Genomic DNA, 26,343 nt, shown 5'->3' on the forward strand with positions numbered 1-26,343 from the left:
TGAGACTTTGCCTCATTTTAAATCCTTAATAATCTCTATAACAGTTCACTTTTCTGGAGTGAACCACAGCATCCTGTCACTCCCCAGTATTGAGATAACTTTGAATTTCATGAGAAAACACTTAAATTGTAGAGACTCCTACCTACCTTTCAATGACTCAATTACGCAAGAAGATCTAATTTGAAATATCCTAGAATATATTAAATACTATAAAATGTCACCCCTTAAAAATATATGCACATTTCATAAAGAGGTTTTCAGTTTCTTTTTAAAAATCATTTGAAGAAAATATTAAGACCTAAATTAAACTCAGTATATCTGACTGCTTTACAAATCAATTTGCTGCTCAAATGAACATTGATGGTCACTATTTGGGCCTTACCAAGTGTGCACATCAGAATCGACTTGGAAAGAGCTACCAAAATACACATGCAGGTGCCCTATCAGACCTACTGAATCAGAATCGTGGAGAATGGTGGTCTGGTACCTATACTTGGAAAATTAAGTCCATAAGTGATTCTGATGTTAGTATGCAATTACCTGTAGAAGATAAATGTGTTCACCTTTTTAATATCACTTTTCTATCAACAGACACAGTATATAATATTCACATATATGAGGAAACTCATAAAGTATCCCAGTTTAAATAGTAACTAGAAAAACACTCAGGTATCATGTAAATACAAAGCATTACCTACAGAAATACAATGTTTTGCAGTTAAAATTCTCCTAGAATGCAATATGTGTACATACATGTTGAAGAAAAGACCTGCAAAATCTATTTTCTATTGAGATTCCCCTGATTCAATCAATCAACTCTTCATTTATCATGGATCATTAAGCCTTTCCTATAATATAGATTCATTGATGGGGTCCATCTCATGATATTAACTTAGTTTTTACTGTAACTTGTCAGGCTTGAAAATATTTGCTCAAAATCTATGCAAGACTCTTAAATTTATTGACTAAAACTGATGACTTCACAGGTAAAAATAATTATCGGGATTATTAGATTAAGTCACTTGACATCTTATATTTTTAAAATTCATTTAAACATACATAAATTTATAACTGAATCTCCTCTGATACATGAAATTTTGTTTTGAGACTAAAACAAACTTTATAGAAAAAAAATTTCTGTGTCCATTAAAATAAGTTTTCCAACTTAGCACCAAAGTTTGAACATTGCAAACAGTTTGAAAAAAACATATTTAATAGAATTTGACTCCTACATAATTCATGGGGCAACCAAATCCTGCAAAATACATTCAAGGTATATTTTTATGGTAAAAAAAATTACTTTTTAAATCAGCAAATACTTGCTATTTGTGTGAAATTATATGGACATATAGATCTTGTGACCATATAGATTACTTCTATTAAATTGTTCCTTCAAATGGCTTAACAATTATTCCACAATTACTGAACAGGAAAGGCTTTTGCAAATAATTTTACATGCTACCACAAAGACCAGCAGATGGCGCCAAATATCCACAATTTAAACAAGTGTCCATCAGTAAATGGCTCTATGTGCATTACCTTATACTCTTGGACCATCCCATTCTGAGTGTCTTCTGGAGGCGCCTGCCAACTAACAAGAATTGCAGTTCCATTTCCATCATTCTTTGACACAGTTACACTCTGGGGTGGGGCGCTGGGTGCTATTAAATTATTTCAAAAAATAGATTATGAGTATATTAGAGAACACTGAAAGCAGACACAGCATTGAAAGTCAAGTAATAACTATATAAAATTTATATCAATTTGTGCTTATGTCTTAAAGCTGTATTTGATCCAAATCTTCTCCAATGATTTATGTTTCTCTTCAGTGTTGCTGACTCTTTTGCTAATGTGAATTTCCCATAACCAAAGTTACATAGATTACCTCCACAAACTATCCCAGGAAAATTCTTATTTCTCCTACCCTAAAACATTAGTCCCATGTTCTCCCTAAAAATGCTCCAAAGTAGAAAGGTATACATTAATCACCCATGACATTAATGTAATGTCTTACCATTTATGTAATCAAGGTACTAAACATATTTTACAGAAAATTCTAGTTTTATTGAAGAGTATATTTGTGACATGTAACCTTTGTGTAAGTATTAAGTTTGAAATTCCAGTTATAGAATAACTACTCATACCAGCTTTTCTAGAGCTGAGGGGTTTCTATGGACATGAGGCATAAGCATCAAAAGCTAACGCCAGAAATCCCCAAGACATTACTCACCTTATTTACAATTCATTACTCAACATAACATTCAATAAGTGAATGGAAAATAATTAAAGGGAAGTCAAGCAAATTGAGAACAAGTTTATCTTTAAACGTGAATTTTAGTTCTGAACAATCGAATATGTCCTGTATATGCCATTAAAAGTAACACACAGTTACATTTGCACATTTTTACAGAGGCCAATATTGAAGCAAGTCAAGTACTAGGGAATTTGGGTTTTTAGTAGTTCTTACTTAATAAATCCTATTAGCAAAATACAATGTTCAATATCAAGACAGTTAATAATTAATGTCACTACGAACATTAAAATTTTTTCAATTAACTTAATAAAAACCCAACAAATGGGGCGCCTGGGTGGCTCAGTCAGTTGAGCGTCCGACTTCATGGGTTCCTGCCCCGCGTCAGGCTCTGTGCTGACAGCTCAGAGCCTGGAGCCTGCTTCAGATTCTGTGTCTCCCTCTCTCTGACCCTTCCCTGCTCACACTGTCTCTCTCTTTCTCAATCTCTCTCTCTCAGAAATAAATTTAAAAAACATTAAAAAAAGTTAAAAACCCAACAAATATGCTGCAATACACAACGACCACACATTTCATTGTACTTGCCTTCTTCTAAGGTTTTCGCAAATTTAATTTCACTATCTGCTCCTTGAAATTCATTGAAAAAAGGACGAGCCTTAATTTCATAGTTGACTCCCTTTTTGAGATCCGGGATAACCACGCTATTTTTGGTCGGGGTTCTCACTTCAAAAACTAACCACTCCGATTCTCCATGGTTGGCTCCTGATGGCCGGTAAAGAATTTTATATCCTTGAATATACTGAGACTGTTGATCCACCTATTAAAAGGACAAATAAAAATGTAACCATTTATATCATGTTGTTGGTTTATTTAAAAATTTTGAAAATTAAATGTGACAAAATACAAAAAATTCTATCTGGCTTCGCTGTGTAGTTTTCTAGTTTATGTAATACAGAATGTTAAAAACTAATCACTATCATTTATAATGTATTCACTTTTTCAGGTTAATATATTAATAATAGATATTAATTTCTATGGTTCATGCAGAAATGTGAGCCATCATGGCAGTTCTGTGCCACACATCTAGATATATGTCAGGATCAGAGGGATGAGGAAATGCGTTTTTCCACTTTCTAATTTTAATCACCCAGGTAACACTACTCTGAAATATTTCTGTTAAAAAAAATGCGGTAATGATCTTATCACAAGTTATATATTTATAAATAATACTCTGTGTTTCTTCCCTTTGAGAATGATACAGTTTACTACTGCAGTGGAATAGAAAACCCAACATGAAACTTTTTGTTTGTTTAAAGCTAGTGCATAGCTACGATAATAAACAATACTTACATTACAGAATTGTCATTGTGGAAAAGTGGGCCAACAGATTATATATATATAATAAAATCAAACTATTCCAGAAATACATTTTTTTTATACAATGATCTCCCAGAAGTCATCTGCTTATTAAAACTGAAATCAAATATTGCGACAATAATGACTCACGGTCCAATGCACTTCGATTGAAGAGGAAGAAAGGATGGTGGGGTTGTGCAGGTGCAGCACAACATTTCCCAATTCTCTCTGGACCTGCTTGTGATCTACTCCCTGACTGGTTGGGGGAACATCTGCAACAATCCAAGAAGACTGTGTTACAACCTACGCAATGTAACTGACTTGAATGAAAACATAGAGAAACAATCCTTTCATGCATATCAACTCTCAGAAAAGAGGAGTCATTCCAACTGTGAAGCCAGCCTGTTATACAAAAGAAAATGGCAACAACTTAACATTTTCATTAGCATGGTGATGATGATCGGGAGAGAGAAAGAAAGAGAGAGAGAGAGAGAGAAAGGAGAGAGGGAGAACAAGCAGAGGACAAGTAGAAAGCAAGAAAGAGCAGGAAGCAAAAATAACTATGACACAAAGCAACATCTGAGGGTGCCTCCTACCACGTAATGATCGGTTTCTCGCCAAGGATGAGGAGCCTAGTGCAATCCCCTCTGAGTTTGCTACAAAATTCGATAGTAATCTTGACTATGCAAGAAAGAAGAGAGCCAGAAATTACAATAGAGTGGATGAGAAGTGAAAAGAATGGAAACATTGAAGTGTAAAGCTGGCACAAAAATAAATTAGATACATTACATCTTATAAGATTAATTTAGATATCTTGCCCCAAAAGATATGTGGTAAGTTATTAGTAGCTACAATGGGGAATACAGAAGCCACCAGTGGAGTGGAGTGGAGTGGAACGGCATGGAATGGAATGGGATAGAATGGAATGAATAGGATAGAATAGAATAGAACAGAGGGAAAGGAAAGGAAAGGAAAGGAAAGGAAAGGAAAGGAAAGGAAAGGAAAGGAAAGGAAAGGAAAGGAAAGGAAAAAGAAGAAAAGAACAAAATAAATCTGATGAAAAAAGAGCACTTAACAACTATTTAACTGATGGTTTGCTGGGTTCAGTTATTGTATCACTGTTAAGGTTTAATAAAATGTTCTTAGTCTCAAGAATACCAAAATTTAAGAAAGGAGACCTCAAACAAAGAAAGAATTAAACTACTATAAGTGTTCATTTATGTTGCACTTTATTTTTCCCCAACAAGGATGGATTTTGTTAAAGTTACTAAAGTCTGTACTCAGTAAAAATTGTCCATTTCTAAAGAGGTTTTCCAAATACAGATATTTTGTTTTCCTTATAATAATAAAAGGGAATACAGGGTGAAGCAGGGAAGAAAATAAGTAAATTTTTGGTGGTCAGAATTCTCTTTCTCAGAGTATTATATGTTGGCATACATATTCTAGAATATTTACCATCCCATGAACAACAGAAATGATAATTTTAGTTTTCTGAATTTCAGTTCCAGTCTTTAAATAACTGACTCTAAATAAGAAGCAAAAAAATAGGTATATTAAGAATGGGGCTGTCCAATATTACACTCTATATTAACTAACTAGAATTTAAATTAAAACTTGAAATGACAAAAAAAATATGAGGTTGCCAAGGTGTGATGGACTCCATAGAAGGGCAAGCAAACAGAAGACAGATCAAGTTTTTTCATGTTCTCAGATACAATACTCTTGACTGCACGTATATTACGCCTATCAATTAAGCTTATAAATAAGCACGATGAGAAAAACAATGGAGATAATTTTGGACTCTCACACTTTATCATTCTTTGCAAACATCTTTGGCTAACCCTGGCCCTCAGGCAACTGATTATCACAGCATACAGGTGAAAGGCACTTGCCTGTCACCCTTATGTCTCAGGAATTCTCCCTTCCTCATGCCAGTCAATCCCTTCGTGAAAATTATTCAACTTCCGTTGCCTGGCATAACCGTTTTGGCAACAGCAGTCTGGAATATTTAGAAAATTTCCCATCAGAGAGAAAACTCAAAAGTAATATCTGATAACATTGAAAAGTTTATGAATTGGTCCTGTTCTTGCTTGTCTTCTTTTTCCTCTTGGGAAAAAAAGAAAAGGATTATAATGTAAAAGTTCCTTCTGAACATTCAGAATCCAACTTGGAGGACATTTTAGATTGTCATTCTTTCCAGTTGGTTCCCAGGGGTTGGAATTTATACACAGTCTCTCAAGAGAGATTATCCAGGCCCCACTTCATTATTTACAATGAGTGAGTTCTCATTATCTATACCATACATATGCTGTACATTCTGTGTCTGTGTACATATTCTTCAAAGATAGGGCTCAGAATGCTGTGTAAATAGGACACATGAATGAAACACAGCGGTTACAGGAGCAGCAAGCCCAACATGACAGCAACGGCCCACACACCCATGGCTCGCCCACTACTCACCTCCTCTCCCTTGTGTTATCAAATCTTGTTTTTGGGAAAACACACCTCAATAACCCTGTGACAAAGCTTTAATACCAACTGTGATATGTATGGGTCTAGTGGAGTTCTGAACTGGAAACTGCCCTTGTAACTTTACCTCTGACCCAACTCCTTCACAGGAATCCGTAGTTGGGGAAGACTTATTTTTGCAGCCATGTTACAGAAATGCTTATAGAAACTATGGCTGTTCTCTCATGAACTGATTTCCGACAAGCCTTTCCTGAATGCCCTTCATTCCTGGCTCTTCTCTTTACCCTTACTACTCACACGTTCTGTACTTTCTTCTAGGTTTTTCCCCAGGTTCCTGCTACATCCAATATGAGCCTAACTTCAGCTGGGCTGCACGGCATCTCAAAAGCACTCCAAGAACTAGACAATAAAACCTTCCTCAATGTTACTTCTACCCTTTGATCTTGTTTTGTTGCCTGGAGTTAAAATAAGCATATTCTTTTGCATGATGGTCTCTTAACATGTTACAGAAAAAAAAAAAATCATGTCTGCTCTAACTTTATTATTTTGGGGGTAAAACATGCCATGATCCCTGAATTTCTTTTCCAGTGATGTGATTTTCAGCCTTCAATGAAGCCCCGCTAAGTATCCTCATTGTTCTTCTCTTAGAAGTCTGCTTGAGGGGCACCTGGGTGGCTCAGTTGGTTAAGTGTCCAACTGCGGCTCAGGTCATGATCTAATGGTTCATGAGTTCAAGCCCCATGTCGGGCTCTGTGCTGACAGTTCACGGGTCAGAGCCTGGAGCTTGCTTCAAATTTTGTGTCTCCCTCTCTCTCTGCTACTCCTCTGCTCGTGCTCTCTCTCTCTCAAAAATAATTAAAAAAAATAAATTTAAAAAAAGTCTTCCTGAAAACATAGTACTCACAAAAAGCATATCATTCCATTTAGAATCTGACCAGTTCGAGTAAAGGGAGATGACTTGACCCAGACATAATTCTGCTAATGCCCGTCAAAACTTTATGTGTTCTTTTGGGAATTACGTCACTCAGTTGGTCAAAGAAGTGTTTTAATGTACTTCAAAACATGGAAATCTGTCTGCCCCCACCACCCTGAAACACACATGTACTCTCCCTTTAGGCCCAGTATCCTCAGTTTGTCCTTCTACAGCCAACTTTTAAAACTTAAGTAGCCGACTTTTAAATTTGCTCCATTAATCTTAATCTTGTCAGTGCTGACCCATCACTTCAGTCTGTTGAGACATATTTAATTCTGAAGCTTTCATTCTGCATCTTGACTTTCTCAGTTTTACGGTCTCTTCAAAGCTTATCAACTTCCTTCCTTTTTAGTCCAGACAGTGAAAGAAATGTGAGTCCAGTAACAAATTCTTATGGTGTAAAACAGAAACGAGATCTGAGTCTTGTATATTTGTAAGTTGATTAATCCTTGTCCAAACCTGTTGAGTAGGTATTTTAGCCCCATGTTCTAGGTGAGGAAACTGAAGCTCAGCACAAACTAACTTGTTCAGGGCTGCAAAGCTAATGGGTTCAGGAGGTGAGATGGAAAATCCTCGGATTTCAAAACTGTATGCCGACTTCGCTGAATCTCATCTTCCCACTGACACGGTTCATTCCACTTAGGCTGCTCCACGAGCTATTCACGTACAAAGGTAAGTCCGTTCAAATGTAAGAAGACTTAAGTTAATCTTCAGGTTAAACATGAACTACCTCCTCATTTACAAATGAGGATGCATATTTCAAAATAATTGATAGGAGTAGGTAACAGAATAGAAGTCAGTCAAAACTTTCACTCAGGGGAGTCTCCTAGGTAGACCAGTGTACTGGGGACAGAAATTTAAATTCACTTTACGGCTGTCGTAGTGTCTGCATTCTTTACAAATGTGTATCTAATGTTGAAAACCTCAAACTGCGTTAAGGCAAGCTCTAAGAGTACTAGCGTTCCTCATGAGGTGAATCATCAGAGCAAATATAGGCATTTGGGTGTGTTGGACTCACACAGCAAGAGGCAAATGTGGGCGTGTTCTGAAACTCAGTTTGCTTTTTCGGTAGTAAATTCTGGAACAAAAGGTCCTTGCACAGAGATTCTTTATACACCCATTAGAAACGACAAAACATGCAAAATGGCTGGCAGACCCTCACTAAAACCAGGAAAAAGTAGTTCAAGTCTTTCAATTTTGTGTGCACAACTTGTTTCCAGCACTTTAAGTAAGTTACATTTTTTCCTCTGAAAAGGTTCAACTCAATGATTGAGACATTACGATTCCTCTGTATGTTGAGAACTTGTCTATTTCTAATTACTGCTGTCTAGAATTATCTTTCTGTGTTCATAGAAGGATAAGCATATTTTAATTACAATGACTATATTTTTAAAAAGGTAAAGGTTGATTCATATCATCTTTTTATTCATTATGTAAATTTTACTCCTCTTAAAGCTTTAAAATAGGAAGTGGAGTATGGTGGCAGATAGGGGATAATCAGTTGAAAACTAAATATGGATTTTATTCATAAAAGACAATAAAAAGCAGTACATCCAGAATGTGGCCCAAGTAAACAGATTTATAATTTCAAATGTTTTTAGCAGTAGCTCCTACATAATCATTTTCCTTTTATCTGTTTCCTTAATCCAGCTTTGACCAAATATACATGACATTCATTTAAAAGTTTAATATATCATGGCTCATATAATTGACAATGAAAGACAGGCCAAACAATATACAGACCTAAATTATTTTTCCCCATGCTTCATTGGAGGCTGACTGCTGAATTAAGAACAAATTCAAGTTTATCTTCCAAATATCTCTTAAACTTGCCTGATTTTCCACAAAGTATTACTTGATTAGGGTTGTGATGTTCAAAACTCATCCAGAAATTCATGAGTGCTAATCTAAACACAGGTAAAATTTACTCAATCTTAAATACAATTATTATGTGATTAAGAGCTTACACCCACATACAACCATGTTTAAAAATCAAGAAAACAAATATAATACAACACAACATAATATTTTTACCTTACTAGATTATGGTTTTATAAAATGGGAAACATTGTTCTGTTATTAATCTTATCTTGGAGTACTTACTGCAGAAAACAATAAAGTTTGCAAACAATGTGTTTGTGTATTAAAAATTAATTGAGCAACACAAAGAACAGATCTATATTACATACACAATCATAGCATTATGCAGTACAAATTATTGACTTATAAAATTATAACATCTAAGGATAAGTAAGTGTCACGAGGTTGAGTCAATCAGTATTTACCTTGTGTTTTCACTGGATCTGATATCTGGCTTGGATCACTAATTCCATACGCATTTGCTGCTCTCACAAGGAAAAGATAAATTGCATTAGGCTTTAGTCCTTTAATGGCAAATATTTCTGTTTTCACATTCTCTGCTACAGTCTGCCAGCTGCTACCAGATGCATGGCTGAGGACAGATACACAAGTTAGAATACACAAGTTAGAATATATCTTTATTTAATGATAAATAAAGAAAGAAAACCCAACTAGGAAACATCTTCACTCTACCTGAAGGCTTCTATAATGTAAGATGTTGGAGTTGCACCTGAATTCAAATTTGGTTGCCATGACAAGGTTACGGTATTTCTGCTGACATCTGTAACTTCAGGTTTTGAGGGGGCACTAGGGATTAAATTTGGGTCAGTGGGTCTTGGAGGCTGAACTGGAACTCCAAATTCTAATAAAAGGGCAAAAGATGACAGATGTTTACACATTACAGATAAGCACATAAAGGCACAATATACAATTATACACCTCTTTGGGCATCAGGACATCCACTTTGTCGATTTACCAGTAAATAAACATCATTTTAAGCTTTAAGATAAAAATGCTATCTAATTTACCTTGGACTTCAATGTAAGCACTCCATGTTGCTTCACCACTGGGGGTTGATGCGATGCAGGTGTACCGACCTGTGTCACCCAGCTGAGAAGACAGAAAATAAATATTTGCAACAACCGAGAGCTCAATGGGCTGGAAAAGCCATGATAGGTTTGTATATGTCCCATGAATATGGATAACTACATTAAAATTCAATGACTAGAAACTTCCTCTTAATTGAATCTATTTTTACTGAATGTGAAAGAAAATATTGTACGAATAGAGAAAAAAGATTTTATATGGTTATTTTAATTGCATAATAAAAATATAACATTTGATTGCTTTACCTTATCACTATTTTCAGTGTCAGGGACAATAAACAATGAAGTATTCAAATTCAAAGTGTTCATTTTTATTACTAAATTATATTGTCGTATTCAATATCACGTAGTAATGCTGATAAAGTTTAGCCAACGACTATTCTTGCTATTTCATATTTTATCAGAGTTACACACATGTGGCTATCTGAGATAAACAGATATTATAGAAAAAAGATAAACATAAAATGATTTCTTCTCAAAGTATTCACTCTTTTTTCCTATTTTATTATTATTTGTTAACCTGTAACTGAAGGCAGTTTTAATAAGTATAAGGTCAAACCTCAGCCAGAATGAATGATCTCTTTCCCTTCTAAAGACTGAATGCTAGAAAACAAACCGGAGTCACATCTTCAACTTTGAAATGATAACTAGGAGGGGTACCTGGGGGGCTCAGTCAGCTAAGCATCCAACTTTGGCTCAGGTCATGATTTCAAAGTTCATGGGTTTGAGCCCCGCATCGGGCTTTGCGATGACAGCTCAGAATCTGGAGCCTGCTTTGGATTCTGTGTCTGTCTCTCTGCCCCTCCCCTGCTCATGATCTGCCTCTCTAAAATTATCACTAGCATAATTAACCCATACACCTCTGCTTAAGGTAGTAAGTAACTCTATCTTCAAGTAATGTTTCATAAAGCAAGAATGTTGCCATCTTGCTCTGGTAACTGTAGTAACAAAATTGCAAAAGGCCTCACAAAGAAGTACAACATATTAACTTTCATGACACGTAAAATGAACTGTTATGCTGATCCAAAACTCTAAAAAAGCCACCCATAATAGGCAATAAAGCAAGTGAAATTTATGTTTATTACTGTCAAAGCTATTCTTTCATATGTCTTATGAGCTTGTCTGATCTTGACCTAAAAGAAAAGGCAAAATCAAAACAAAACAACACAGTCCTGAAAGAACAGGTATAGGGATGTGATGTCTGGGAAGGTAAATCCCTAAATTGTTCTCACAAACTTGTGGGCTTTTCATCATTTAACATTCTGATTTGAAATGTACACTCAGTGTGTACACTGCTACATAGTTTGTGTTTGCTTGCATAGTGTTCTTAATTGCAGAATGGTGAGCCAAATGTTCACAATAGAAGAACAGTTCATGGACATGATAGGTAAAACAATCCTGGAAAAATATCTTTGAAAAATGCTTTATGGAATGACTGCATTATACCACTATCTGGAAGGTATTTTATCCCACAAATTCCCATCTATTTTCTTCAATACGTCTTAAAAATCTTTTCGTCCCCCCCCCAAAAAAAAAGAAAGAAAAGAAAAAGAAAAAAGAAAGACCTTAAATCACGTGCTATGAGCTAAGTTATGAGTCAAATCATCTTAGGTATACACAGTGGAATGTCTGAAAGAATAAAGCGTCAATTAAAAATATAGTATTATTGTTATTTAGCATTTCATTGATTCTAAAATGTGAGACTTCAGCACTTGTTGCTGGAGGCAAAAACAAAGTGTAGCAAAACGGGAAACGCAAGGTGTCATTTCAAGTTACCTTGGCGTATCGGATCTGCAGCACTCCTGTCTCCAGCTGTTTGATGCGAGAATCTTGGGTTGAAACAAGGACTCCATCCTTTCTCCACAGAATCGTAGGCACTGGACTGCCTGTGGCCACACAGCTGAGCACTAAAGTACCATCCACGGCTACAGTCTGATTCACAGGACCTTGTCGAATGACCGGGGGAGGCCGGTCTGCAATCACTGCCAGAAGAAACAGGAAATACATTTCTACAACTGGAAGCAATTTCCTAATCATCCAAGCAACAGCAACTGCTCTAGGCTTTGAAACAAACGAATTAAACAAGTAATTAAAGTAGGAGCCATGCATTATTCAGAATGCATTTATATGATGCTTTGATTCAGGACATAAAAATGAGATACAATGCACTCCTTTCCAAGGACCAACCACTGCCTGAGCATGCTGCACTGTGAAGGGACTGATTTCATTTAAGAGTCCGAGGAGGAAATAAGAATTGTGGATGGTGAGAAGTGGAATTCTGGACTTTTTAAACTTTGAAATATGTAAAAATGAAACACAACAATGAAGAACCACCCACCCCAAGGAAACTAATGAGACAAATTTTCCTAAATGAACTAAAGCCAACTTGGTATCTGATAACTGTTTTGTGTTCGACATAAAAAATTATGGGATCATACTGGCATGTCTGACAATTTTGGATTCCACAAGGTGCTTTGGACATTCATAACTTAAAAGTCAATATGATTGGGTTCTATTTTGGAACTCTATTAACAGTGTACATGGGTAAAAAAATTTCCAAACCTAATGAATACAGAAAAACTGGAAAACTGCCCAAAATACATTGTTAGGAGGCTAATCCAAAAATATAACTCCAGCTAATTCCCTAACCTAAAAATATCATAGTTTCATACTGGAAATACCAGGGATCAGGAAACACTTTTGCTAATTCTATTACCTTAGTAGTTTTAATGCACTATGGAAGGAAACAATGGAAGGCACTTATATAATAATAATTTAAAAAACTGTTCTTCTTGTTATATGAAAAACTAAAGCCTCAAAACTTTATATAAGGTAAGAAAGCCATCATTTAGGGGAAAATCAGAAACAACTGCAGACTAACTAGAATAACTTGAAATAGAGAGATGTCTCGGTTCTCATCTCCTGATCTAGTCAATTAAGTTGAAACTCCAGAGATGTTTTTTTTTAATATGACTCAAAACTAAAAATTAGGCGTAAGAAATTTTTGTCATTAACAAGCTTTAAAATTCTGAATATTCGTTAACATTTTTAAAGTCACAAATACATAAAAGACAGTTTTAAGTAGTCTCCTGATTAAAAGAAGCTGGTTGCCAGAGTAACCAAACTTTGCATTCAACAATTTACAAAGCTGGATGTGTCATGTTCAAAGTTCTATGCCCCAAAGATTTTCACAAGCCAAAGCCACACTTCAATTTGTTCCTCATTTACCATGCAGTAATTATTAGATTTGTGCATTCAATTTGAGCAAAACCAAGAAAGCAAGAGAGTGAAATCAGCAACTGCCTTTTCAGTTCACTCTTCTGGTTCTCTACCATCCTTGATTCCTGGTATGGAATTTGCTACTATCAGGGAGGCATGTTAGCAGGCTGAGTCTGTAACCTGGCAGGAGTGTTTCAGAGACAGCACAGATGAAAAATGTAAGTCAATTAATTCCTTTGTTTAGAAATGTTTTATCTTTGCAACATTTTCTGCTGAGATTGGCTAAAATCAAATGAGAGGCCCCTCCTGATAAGTATGAAAAAAGAATGAAAGTGTTTTATTGCATTGGGGTTTCATAAGATTCTACCACCTGTGTTCTCTTGATTATAAGAATGAATGAATATTTATTTCTAGACATTAATTAAATTAGTAACAGTGTTTCTTTATCACTGATTATAATTAAATCCAGTAATGGAGTGACTTACATTTGGTAGTCTTATTATATTTAGAAACAATGCAATATCTGGGAGTTTATTCAGTTTCCTGTATCTTTATAGTTCTTCGATGTTTGTATCATTTTTAGCATCATTCATACCTCCTCACCCCATCCTATCCCAAACCAGTCTAATGATGCTGTTTCTCTATCATTTATTTCTTCCTGGTTTATACTGGGTAGTTTACAAAAAATAAGGCAAAAGAAGAGAAGTAAGGTTAATTATCAGCTCCATTTGTCATGTGTCTTTGGGCAGCTTCCTTAAATTCTCTAAGCCTTCATTTTTGTTTGTTTGTTTTGTTTGTTTATTGGTTTGATCTGTGGAAGATAATAACATTCTAGCCAGCTCAGGGGATTCTGTGAAGGTTTAAATGGAATAAGAGATATGAAGATGGTTTCCTAATTGCAAAAAGCTACACGCATATATGGATTGTGATATTGCCACTTACCCTTTTCTGTAAAAACCTGACAGGTAAATCAGAGCTGAAGGAGTTCATTGGAGCAAATTTCACATTTTTAGGTAGAAAAAATGAAATACTCTGTTGTTGTCACATAGTAGAATACTGATAACATTTAAATTTACACAAACTAAAGAGTATAGTCCATTTCTTTTTTAAGTTTATTTATTTTGACAGGGAGAGAGAGAGCGCAAGCAGGGGAAGGGCAGAGAGAGCAGGGGAGAGAGAATCCCAAGCAGGATTCCTGCTGTTGCTGCAGAGCCCAACGTGGGGCTCCATCTCACAAACCATGAGATCATGACCTGAGCCGAGATCAAGAGTTGAACACCTAACAGACTGAGCCACCCAGGTGCGCCCCTAGAGTGAGATCCATTTCTGAGTCAAACCTCAAATTAAGGGTCTAATATTTTACACTGGCATTGTTAGAATGAATTATCATTATTACAATTAATTTTAAGAAGTGAATCAATGCATCTTGGAGAAAGATGTAGCCATGAGATGAAATGTTCTAACTGTGCTATCCAATACGAAAACCAACAGCACCACATGGATCCCAATCATCTGAGTACAGCTAAAGTGAGTGGGGAACAGATGTGTCATTTTATTTAGCTTTAAGTAATTAAAATTCCAATTTAAATAATCTTATGTGGCAGCTGGCTACCATACTGGACAGCACAAAATATTGTTTTAAATCTCGGTTCTGCTGCGGATTATCTCTATGACTCTTTTCACCAGTCTCTGCCTCCGTTTCCTTATCTGTAAAATGAGATGTTGTCAGATTTGAAACTGTTGATGTGTGAAAAGTTCTCAGCATTAGTGTGTGGCATAAAGGAAGCGCTGAATAACTGTAACTTATTATAAGTGAGTATCAGTATGGTGGTGATGGTGGTGGGTAGTACTGCTGGTATTAGCAGCGTCACAGGTGGTATAGCCTTGTTCCAGCAGGGCTTATAAAAGCTGACTATCTTTTCCGCATATTCATGAAATAGATAAAGATCCAAAAAAAAATGCGACTGTATCATCAGATGTATGATTTTGTTACCTCGAAAGCAATGATCATAAAGACTATGTTAATACATGTAAATATAAAATAATTTTAAGTGAAAAAATTACAAAAAATACACACACAGATTGACTGGTTTAAGTATGAAAAGTTCATATTTATATACCAACAAACATCGATTTGCAATTACCATCAGTTTGCAAACATATCTTACAATACTTCTGAGTTAGGGAACTGAAACATTGAAAGCACAAGTCACCTGTCCAAATCAAACAGTAATTGTCAGGTTTCTCTTTTTTGGATAAAAGTTAACACTCGTTTCTCCGCATATCAATAGCTTTTGAAAGATGAATGCAAGCAATTTACTTTTTTAAAATATTTTTAAATGTTTATTTAGTTTTGAGAGGCAGAGATAGAACATAAGCAGGGGAGGGGCAGAGAAAGAGAGACAGACACAGAATCTGAAGCAGGCTCCAGGCTCTGAGCTGTCAGCACAGAGTCTGACATGAGGCTCGAACCCATGAACTGTGAGATTATGACCTGAGCCAAAGACTGATGCCCAACCGACCGGGCCATCCAGATGCCTTGAATGCAAGTGATTTTAAATTTTATACATCATTTAGTGGTCCATTAGCTAATTTTGCTACATCCTACTAATCAAGGAAACATTTTCAATTAAATAGGTGATATGAATTTCTGTGTTCCTGAATTAAAAGCTGTTTGGGGTAGACCACAGCTTCAGAGGAGCAATGTTTTAAAGACACTTGCTACTCCACCAAATTCTCAGTGTATTTTATTCTACCTTTGTCTTTGTTTTGTTTGCAAACAATAAAGAAAGACCAGGAAGCTAAATTCAAATAGCATCCAGGAAGTATTCTGCCTACTAGCTATACTCTTGATTTCATTTGGTAACATGCAAATACTAACGCTGCCAGCACTCACAAAAATAATACTTCACCTGTGAAGAATGAGTACATACTTGTTAAGTTGTGTGCACCATAGCAATGAATTCCAAATAAAGGAAACAAAACTCAAAATACAGTACCACCACAAAGCACACAGAAGGCCCCTTAAATCTTCCCAGAGACTGTAAAATGAATTAGGACATTAGTGTTAGGTTTTTGTTTTGTGTTAGTTTAGCAAAAGTTGCTATCCTTGACCAATTCTCATAAATATAGCAATTCATGATAATGTCATGTCAGATGGATTATAGAAAGTTTTGCTTTCAGTTATCAATGAGAATAAGAAGAAATACTTGAAAATATCTTACCATAGTTTTCTTTGGCCATTTTTTATGTATATACATGTGTACATGTGTATACTGCCTGTATATACAAGTTGTTTGTATATATAAAGTTGAAATTTTAAATATTTGTGCAATTCTGCATTCTATTTCTACATACTGATTATATTGATCATTATCAAATTCATTACATGGTCTTTGTAACCACTCTTTAATAGCAATAATGTATGAAAGAAACTAGAAACATTTTAGGTCATTCTAACTCATTAGAGCCAATACATATATAATATGCATCACAGCAGAGAGGTAAGAGTTGGTGCTTCGGAATGAGACAATCAGAATCTTGAATTCTGACTTAACCAAGAGTTAGCTGTTCATTCTATCCATGTTTCATCCATTCAAAAATTATCTATTGAGGGGCGTCTGGGTGGCTCAGTAGGTTAAGCACCTGACTTCGGCTCAGGTCATGATCTCACAGTTTGCGGTTTGAAGCCCCGTGTCGGCTCTCTGCTGATAGCGCAGAGCCTGGAGCCTGTTTCAGATTCTGTGTCTCCGTCTCTCTCTGACCCTCCCCTGCTTGCTCACGCTCACGCTCTCTCTCTCTCAGAAATAAATAAAATATATAAAAAATTTTTTTTAATTATCTGTTGAGTATGTACCATGTGCCAGACTTTGGTAGTATGATACTGAGTATATATTTATTGGACAGAGATGGGCCCTGCTCTTATAGAAATTAATTTCTAATGAAGAATACAAGAAAATAAAGAGAAAAGTATAGGATATAATCTTTGTATAGATGACAGGGTGAAGAATGCTCATATTTAAGGAGTTAGGGAATGTTTCTTGAAGAAAGCGAAATTTCAGGCCAGTAAAAACAGCATATGCAGAAGTCTTCAGGTAAAAGAAATGCATAGCAAACACAATAAAATGAGGGCATGTGAGCAAATACAGTATTCAGAGCGGAAGCGGCAGAAGACAGATCATAAAGTGTAAAGCATCTGAAGTAATATAAACTTTATCCTGAGTACTAAGAAATCAATTAATCAGATTAATGTTTTAAAAATTTTGTCCTTGGGGTCTCTGGGTGTCTTAGTCGGTTAAGCATCTGACTGGCTGAGGTCATGATCTCATGATTTGTGGGTTTGAGCCCCATGTCAGGCTCTGTGCTGACAGCTCAGAGCCTGGAGCCTGCTTTGGATTCTGTGTGTGTATGTGTGTGTGTGTGTGTGTGTGTGTGTGTCTGCAGCATTTCCTGCTGTGCTTTGTCTGTCTCTTTCTCTCTCTCAAAAATAAACATTAAAAATGTTTAAAAAATTTTTTTAAATAAAATAAAAATTTCTTCCAGATTTTTTAAATTTCAAAATGCTATCTTTAAAATTAGCTAATATTACTCTTACTTTTCCTCTGAGATTAGGATCAAGAAAAATATTTCTACTATCACCAACTCTATTCATTATATTAGAGATTGCAGACAATACAGGACAAGTAAGAGAAATAGAAATTATTAAGTATTGGAAAGAAGAGGTAAACTGGTTTTATTTGCAGCTGACACATTTTGTTCATAGAAATTTCAAAATAACCTACCTATAAACTAGTGTATATGAGTATATTTAGCAAGTTGCTAGATACAGGGCTAACATATAAAGAACCAATTGTACATCTTGCCTCAAATAATAAAATATCAAAATTTATATGCATAAATACAGGCAGTCATATCAAAAATCATAAAATATCATAAGTATAAGTCTGTCAAAATATATGGAAGATCTATACCTTGAAAACTACAAAACACTGTTGAATTAAATATTTAACTAAATTGAGACATATATATGTGGAATATAGACCATTGCCCTAAATTTGAAGACTAAGATTGTTAAGATGTTAATTCCTCTTAAACTGTTCAGTAATTTAAGTGAAATCAAAATTAAAATCTCAAATTTGTTGTTGTTTAGGGTGTGTGTGTGTGTGTAAAAATTCACAAGTTCATTTGAAAATTTATAAGATGCAGAGAACCTATTCTAATAGCCAGCCCCAAACAAACAAACAAACAAAAATCAAAGTAGAGGACTTACATTACCCATAAGACCATATATACTGGCATAAATATATAAATGGAATATAATAAAGAGAATAGAATCAGCCCCATACATTCATGTTCATCTGAATTATGATTAAACTGCCACAGTAATTCAGCAAAGAAATCACTGTCTTTTCCATAAATGATGCTGGTACAATTATATACATATGTGGGGAAAGGAATTTTGACCTTTGTTTTACACCATATGCAAAAAAATAATTAAAACTGGATTAAGAACTTCAATCTTAGAGTACAGACAATAAAACTCCTAAAAAAAGACAAAGGAGAACGTGTACATAGCCTCAAGGTAGAATAGAAAATTAAAAGCTCAACTAAAAAAGAAAAAAAACAATATATTGGTCCTAATCAAAATTAGTTATTTAAGCCTTAAAATCATTAGGAGAATTACTAAAACTAAATATTTATAACATATATCTGATAAAAAGTTGTGTCTGGAATATATGAGAAAATGAAAAAAATGGGTACATTCATCTGTCAAAGGGCAAACCAAGATAATTGAGTGTAAATTCCCCTCTACAGACTTGTACAGGAATATTTAGCTTTATTAACTAATAAAAGCTCTAAACTGAAAGCAATCTATCAATTGAAGAGTACAGAAATAAATTGTGAGCTATTTATGTAATAGAATGCTATGCAGCAACAAAAGAATATTATATATGTATGTGTATTTTATTTCTATTATAAATATGCATATATTTAGGTATATATGTATATACACAGGTGTATATGTGTTTTTATATATTTATATGTATATAATTTTTTCTTTTCTTTTCAAATTATTACTATCCATCTTATGTTTTGAAGATTTTCTCCATCAAGGTGTCTTCATATGCATTTGGCATTAATTGGTCAAGTTTTGTTTTTTTTTTTAATTTTTTAAAATGTTTATTTATTTTTGAGAGGGACAGAGCATGAGCTGGGGAGGAGCAGAGAGAGGGAAATAGGCTCCAGGCTCCAGGTTCTGAACCGTCAGTACAGAGCCTGAGGTGGAGCTCAAACTCACAAACCGTGACATCATGACCTGAGCCAAAGTTGGACGCTTAACCGACTGAGCCACCCAGGCGCCCCTAATTGATCAAGTTTAAGGGAATTGATCAATAAGACAAAATCATATTATTAAGGAAAACTTGTTCCTTATAATCAGTTGTGAGTTGGACTTATCAGCAATTTATTTTATCTCCTTAATTTAGGAGGGGAAAAGAGGATATTTAACACTAAGAGATTTAAAAATAACTTTATTTTCTAAAACAAGGAAACACACATATATACAGCTATTAACCATAAACTTCTTGTTTAATCATTATGCTTTTATGGATCTGACTTGATGTTAAAAATTTATAGCATATGCCAAGTTAAAATAAGAATTATTTTAGACCTCATCATTGTATTGACATCGTTTTTAGCTTTAGGCCAAAACTGTGGTCAGAAAGAATACACAGTAGAAAATAAATACATTTACTGGCACTCTCTTTAGATAATAGGCCAAACTTTATTATTTGGAAATAAAATACTTTACCATCAGTAACTTCCAAATATGCTTTTGTGATGATACTTCCGGCAACATTCAAAGTCTGGCATATATAATAACCAACATCAGATCGCTGGACATTAGTGATGGTGAGATCACCAGTCTGGGAGACGGAAAAACGGCTGGTTGACTGGGGTGGCTGATATGAGAAAAGCAGATTCTAGAACCCAATATTTGGGAGGAAAGAATAATAACAGGTTAATTGCGAAGTTCCAATATTTTGGCATATATACATAAATTTTTATAAACAGTATATAAATGCATACACATACACATGAACACCACACACATATATATACACAAATAAGCTAAATATTCTTTTATCACATATCCACATATATAGATGTACACACAGATATAGACACCAAGTTTAATGACCTAGTCTTAAATAGGATCATTTTAAAATTTAAATAAATTCAAAATGTTGATACGTGCTTTTGCAATTATCAATTTCAAACAATACTAGATATAAAAAGTAGTAGGTATCAAAAGAGTTAAAAGTTTTACATATTAATCAAAACAAAGTAAAAAGCTTGCTTTATATATTGACTGTTAGGAACACTAAATCTTTTAATATATAAATAAAATTAAAATTTAAGCACATTCTGACAAATTAAGTTCAAAGATACTTTTCTGGCACCATAAAAAGTGTTGCTGTTGTCTGTCCATTATAAAAGTTCAGTAACTTCTATCAAACTGTACGTAGTTTCTAACTTCTCTTGTTAGATGGTGAAACATATCCATTATGGATTATTTTGAAATTCAAATATTAAATTTAAGAATTCATAATGGAGTTTTATTTCTGTAGAAAGTCATCTTATATACAAAGTCAATGCAAGATGTGATGTTATTTTATGGTACAAATGTCTCACTATGAACCAAAATTTGTTCCCTTGTTAGAGAGAGTGTGTATATTTCATGGGAAATTAACACTTCATGAAATAAATAAAGTCAAGATTTCTTCTAACCAAATAAAGCTGTTCCTTTTTAAAAGTTTACTTGCCTTGGGGTGCCTGCACAGCTCAATCGGTTAAGCATCTGACTCATGATTTTGGCTCATGTCATGACTTCACCATTCTATGAGATTAAGCCATGCATGGGGCTCTGCACTGACAGAGTGAAGCTTGCTTGGAATTCTCTCTCTCCCTCTCTTTTGGCCCCTCCTTCACTCATGAGTACCCCCATCTCAAAATAAATAAGTAAACACAAAAAAATTGAAATAAATAGAAGTTTCATTGCCTTTTAAAATATATAATTTTATAAAGGCTTATCTGCTATTCCATGAACATGTGTCCAATGATAAAATATTAGGGAAAAGTAAGCTGTCATAGTTTATAAAATTTTTTTAGTAAGTTATATCATTAAACCAAACCAAGCCAAAATCATTTCAAGGTTTGATATAGAGTTTAAATAACTTAATGAATAATTTATTTAAATAACTAAATGAGTCATTTGAATACTATTCTGTTGAGAAGAAGTTCTAGTGGATTTTCTATTAACATTACATAGATTCTCTTACATAATACACTTTCAATTCTTTCTGCTCCACTAAAATATTTTAATTTTTCTTGCTATAATTTGCTATTAGCAAATTTAGTCTTTGAGGCTAAATGGAATGTGTTAGAAACAACAAAGGTACTATAACTCAAATGATGGTTTACATACTGTAATCAAGTTAATATTTGCCTACGAAAATGAAAACAAAAGTGAATTTGATGCATTGCCTATGAAAGATTAGTGAGTGAAGTCAGTAAACTACCTATATGTTACTTCATATGAATACGGTAGAACAATTCATGGCAAAAAATAAAAGAAATTGGGAATAAGTATTAAAAATGAATGTGAATCTTTTTTGTAAGTATCAGAAACAAGCAAAGGGAAATGCTTCTTTTGTTAAGGCAAGTTAATAAGAGATGAGAAAAAAAGACTTAGATTTCAAAACTATTTTAAAGTTTCCAATTATTTCAAAATTTCCTTTTTATTAAGCTGAAGCCCAATAGTGAATTTAGAGTTTGTAAGAGGATAGATCTTTACAATGCAGTTCAATGTGTAGAGAAAATTGTGGTTTGTAAAATATTTAGAGAATGGGATTAGATAGCAAATCACAATCAGATTATAGTTTTCAAAGAATTAGAATATACCGAACTATATTTAACGTGACATCTAAGTTAAACAGACTACCACATGGCTTGATGAATCTTTGCCACACATAAATTGATATATATAGTTGATATTCTATATATCTTTATACACACACATATACATACATACAGAAGTGAAGAAGACACTTGAGATTTCCTGATGTTTTCAGAGAAATTGCACTGAATAATTACCATCTCTGTTTTAAATGTGTGTAAATCTCTTTTAACATATCATTACAGATATCTGAATAATAGAAATGATAATTAATTAAATTACATTGAGAAAAAGTATAGTTTATTTTTTATGTGGCTGACTTGGAAATAAAGGTAAATTTTATATGATAATTATCATGCTATATATCACCCTATGTACCAAAACTAGGCAAGGAAAATTGCTTATTTTTCTAATGTTTATTTAATTTTTGAGAGAGAGAGGGAGACACAGAACAAGCAGGGGAGGGACAGAGAAAGAGGGAGACAAAGAACCTGAAGTAGACTCCAGGCTCTGAGCGGTCAGCTCAGAGTCCGACACAGGGCTAGAGCCCACAAACTGTGAGATCATGACCTAAGCCAAAGTCTGACGCTTAACTGACTGAGCTACCCAGGCGCCCCAGGAAAATTTGCTTTCAGAATAATAGCAATGAATGAAATTTTGTCTTCTCTCTCATTATTGAAGTTTTCTAGGGTGTTCCAAGAATTTTCAGTTCTCCTAAAATAACAACTATATGACTAAATAATGTTTTGGTTTCTCTTACATACAAGACACCCACCTCTGCTGACTGAAATGTAAGAACAAGGTCTTACCTGACTCCCCTCTCTTCGCCAAAAAATAGCTGGTTGAGGATTTCCAGTTGCTTCACACTGAAAAGTTACAGTTCGTCCCAAGGCAACAACCTGGTCACGGGGTTTCACAACAAAATGTGGAGGTTCTAAAGGAGACGAAACAAAATACAGTGAGTCAAAAACATGTACTGATTATCCTAATGGAGACAGTCTGCTGGTATTCCAAGTGCTGTCATTATTCTATACGACTCATTATGCACTATGACATGTAATGTACCCATTTTCATCTTTAATTTAATTGAAGCTAAATTGTTAAGTGCATATTTATAGAACAGAATAAAGATTTTTGTTAAGAGGTTTTTTTTTATTAGTTGACCTTCTGAGGTTAACCTTCACATTAAAAATAAGTCTTGAGCTGCAATTTGACCCTTTACTTTCAAAGTATACCTGCAATTTGTACGAATAAGTGTCTTTTCTCCTTTAGAGCTGCTTAAAGGTGAATGGACTTTAATCATATACACAAGGACCCCCTGACGTAAGCAGGCCCTAAAATTACTTTAATTTAACTCAAAAGCCCCTGAAATGCTACCATGAAAATTATAACCATTTAGAGTCTTCAGTCCAATTACTTGACTAGAAATGAATTTAAAGCAATAGTTGAGTCAAATGCCTCCTTCATTTACATAGGCAAGGGCACGTTCAAACAGAATATATATGGAAATGAGAGCAAATTTGAAACATCTGCTCATCCTGACATTCTAAATACTGCCAGCTTTGTCCAAACTGTTTGATTTATACAGACTTTAAATGGCCACTTCATCCAGCAGTAAATAGAGTGTCAGAAAATTGTGTCAGTTACATTGAGAGCAGTGGCAGCTGAAAACACTAGGTGTGCGTGCTGATGGAATCGCTTCTGGGCGGAGGGAAAAAAAAGCTTGTTTAGGGCTGTGCTTTATGCTTAGAAAAATATGCACTGAATGTAACTCTTTTTACCTACTGTTTACACTTTTCAGATTCATTTCTTATCAGCCGTCTGAAACACCTAATTATTCTCCTCTCTTGTCTCAGTTCAAATTGAAGTGAACATTTCAAGCCAGACATTTAACAGTTTATACAGGATAGGGTTCTTTCCTCTAATCTACTTCTGAAGACTGCTCCATTATTTTAAACCTTTTCTTTGAAAATACTTTTAGTTACTCCTATCAGTCACTTAGAATGATGCCTTCAAGTGACTATGAATTGAAAATTATATTCAGATTATGTCCACAAATGCTACTCTGCTTTTGACATAAGAACATGACTTCTTTGTTAATGAAGGTGAGGATTTGAAATAGGTACTTTTCTCTTGATAAATATTTTCTAGGCAATTGCATCTAAGACATATAAACAAATATTTATAATATATATTATATATAAATTTATAAATCTCTCATTTGAAGTAAAAACCTTTTTTTTAAGAGAGATATAACAGAACTTGCTGAAGATTGCATGGTGGCAAAATTGAAGAAAGCAATTAGATCTCCTAACTTCTAGATTAGTGTGATTTCTTCCATACTCCCTTCTTATTTTTAATTGAGGTTTAGTAGAAATTATACCATTTAACTAGAAAATTATAGGAGACCTAAAAAATCAGGTCAAATGCCTTCAAATGTCCTATAACTTATAGGGAGGAAAATACAAAGTTAGGAGATATAGTTTAGGTTCAATTTGGTAACACTGAAGTTCTAGCTTATAATTTTTTTAACTCTGATTGTAATTGAGTGGTTTACTCATGCATTTAGCAAACACTATCATTATCCAGGTATAATAACAGACATGTGTATCATCGCTTGGGGATTTTCCTCCATACATATCCATGCAGGAGCATTTTGATTCCTTAGTTAAGGGCTGCAATAATCGAGGTAGAAATCAGATCAAGAAATTGAAAGGATCAAGTAGATAATAAACTAAATCCAGAAGAGAGTTTGGTTTGTTTCAATAAAGGGAAAACAAGTGATTAATAATTAAATGAGTGGGAGAATATGACTTTCCAATATGCAGGGAATTTGAGTAGGAAAATATAAATGTTCAAACCACTCAGACAAGTATAAACTTCGGGTGGTCTCTTTCCTAAACTCAGAAGCATGTCTAACAACGTGTGCCAGAACCCATGTTTCTTTTATAAAATGCCAGCTCTCTTCAAACCTCAAAGACTTCTTTGGGAACCAGGGATACAGACCCTTATGCTAACTACATTTCTCCTGCAGCAATCCTTCCACACAGGATATCTGCCTGGAAATGAATTTACTATATTTTGCAGGCATACTCTCGAGCCAACATCAACAGTGATGTCAGCCACAAGATAGCTCCTGGAAACATAACTTTAAAAAATCCTTTTCTACATGTAGGTTAAGTATTAGATGGAATTATATCTCCATGAAAAATTTAAGTGGATGAAAGATGCCTCTACCTATCAATCTATCTATCATCATCATCTATCTATTTAGACTGAGAAGGCCATTCATCGCATCCAGCTACTTGGTGTTTATGATAGAATGTTGGGATATTTTTCAAAGGCTACATTCAAACTTGGAATAATTAAAAAATACATAACCATGCTCCTAATGTCATATATGGTCAGTATTAGAAATTTAGAAAATTAAGCAAGCAAAGAGAGAAAGAAAAACTACCCATAATTCAACCATGCAAATTAGACCATAGTGATTTAAAATATTCTTCCAAAATATCATTTCATAACTGTTTAATAATCCGTATACAAATTTACCTTAAATTATTTAATCAATCTATTGCTTTTAAATTTGCATTGTTTCCAATTTTCACTATTAAAAACTGTAGTGACAGTAACATCCTTCCCAATTATATCCAAGATTATTTCAACTGACAACTCCCCTATAGGACATTTTCCTCCCAAACCTCTCAGACATTGAACATTAACATCTTTGTTAAAACTGAGAATGGAATTTCCTATTAATGAGCCTTTTTGTCTTAGTGAGATTAGACATTTATCTTCACATTACCTTGTCACTGATATCCTGTTTGTTGGGAATATGGTGTTCCTATGCTTATCCTTTTTATTTTTAAGAACTATTGTTAGGTGAAAATTTTATCCATTTTTCATATATGTTTAGGTATATTTTTCCATTTTGTTGACAGTTGGTCTAATCTGGTTATGCAATTTTGTTATTCTATCAATAAAATTACATAATACAGATTTTATAATAAGCAATAAATTATATAAATATTCACCTCCATTTTTATCCACTAGTCTTTATTTTTTATGTTTAAATATTAATCTATATATATTTCTGTATATATGCTAGCATATAGAAAACTATTTCTTTCAAATAGTACCTTACTGCATC

General features: G+C 34.3%; 1 protein-coding gene across 1 annotated transcript in view; it reads right to left on the bottom strand.

Annotated features, from left to right (window-relative positions):
• The window catches only part of ROBO1 (roundabout guidance receptor 1), a 405,997-nt gene that overhangs the window by 59,783 nt on the left and 319,871 nt on the right, over nucleotides 1-26,343 (bottom strand). The window contains exons 8-16 of the mRNA XM_077750042.1: nucleotides 23,003-23,127; nucleotides 20,046-20,217; nucleotides 11,792-11,997; nucleotides 9,938-10,019; nucleotides 9,603-9,771; nucleotides 9,335-9,501; nucleotides 3,758-3,879; nucleotides 2,837-3,068; nucleotides 1,540-1,661 (exon numbers count right to left, since the gene is read on the bottom strand). Coding sequence (XP_077606168.1) covers nucleotides 1,540-1,661; nucleotides 2,837-3,068; nucleotides 3,758-3,879; nucleotides 9,335-9,501; nucleotides 9,603-9,771; nucleotides 9,938-10,019; nucleotides 11,792-11,997; nucleotides 20,046-20,217; nucleotides 23,003-23,127 — 1,397 coding nt within the window. The remainder of the gene's footprint in view (nucleotides 1-1,539; nucleotides 1,662-2,836; nucleotides 3,069-3,757; nucleotides 3,880-9,334; nucleotides 9,502-9,602; nucleotides 9,772-9,937; nucleotides 10,020-11,791; nucleotides 11,998-20,045; nucleotides 20,218-23,002; nucleotides 23,128-26,343) is intronic.

The sequence above is a fragment of the Crocuta crocuta genome, unplaced genomic scaffold (genome assembly GCF_008692635.1).
Source record: "Crocuta crocuta isolate KB4526 unplaced genomic scaffold, BGI_CrCroc_1.0 scaffold545, whole genome shotgun sequence".
NCBI lineage: Eukaryota > Metazoa > Chordata > Mammalia > Carnivora > Hyaenidae > Crocuta > Crocuta crocuta.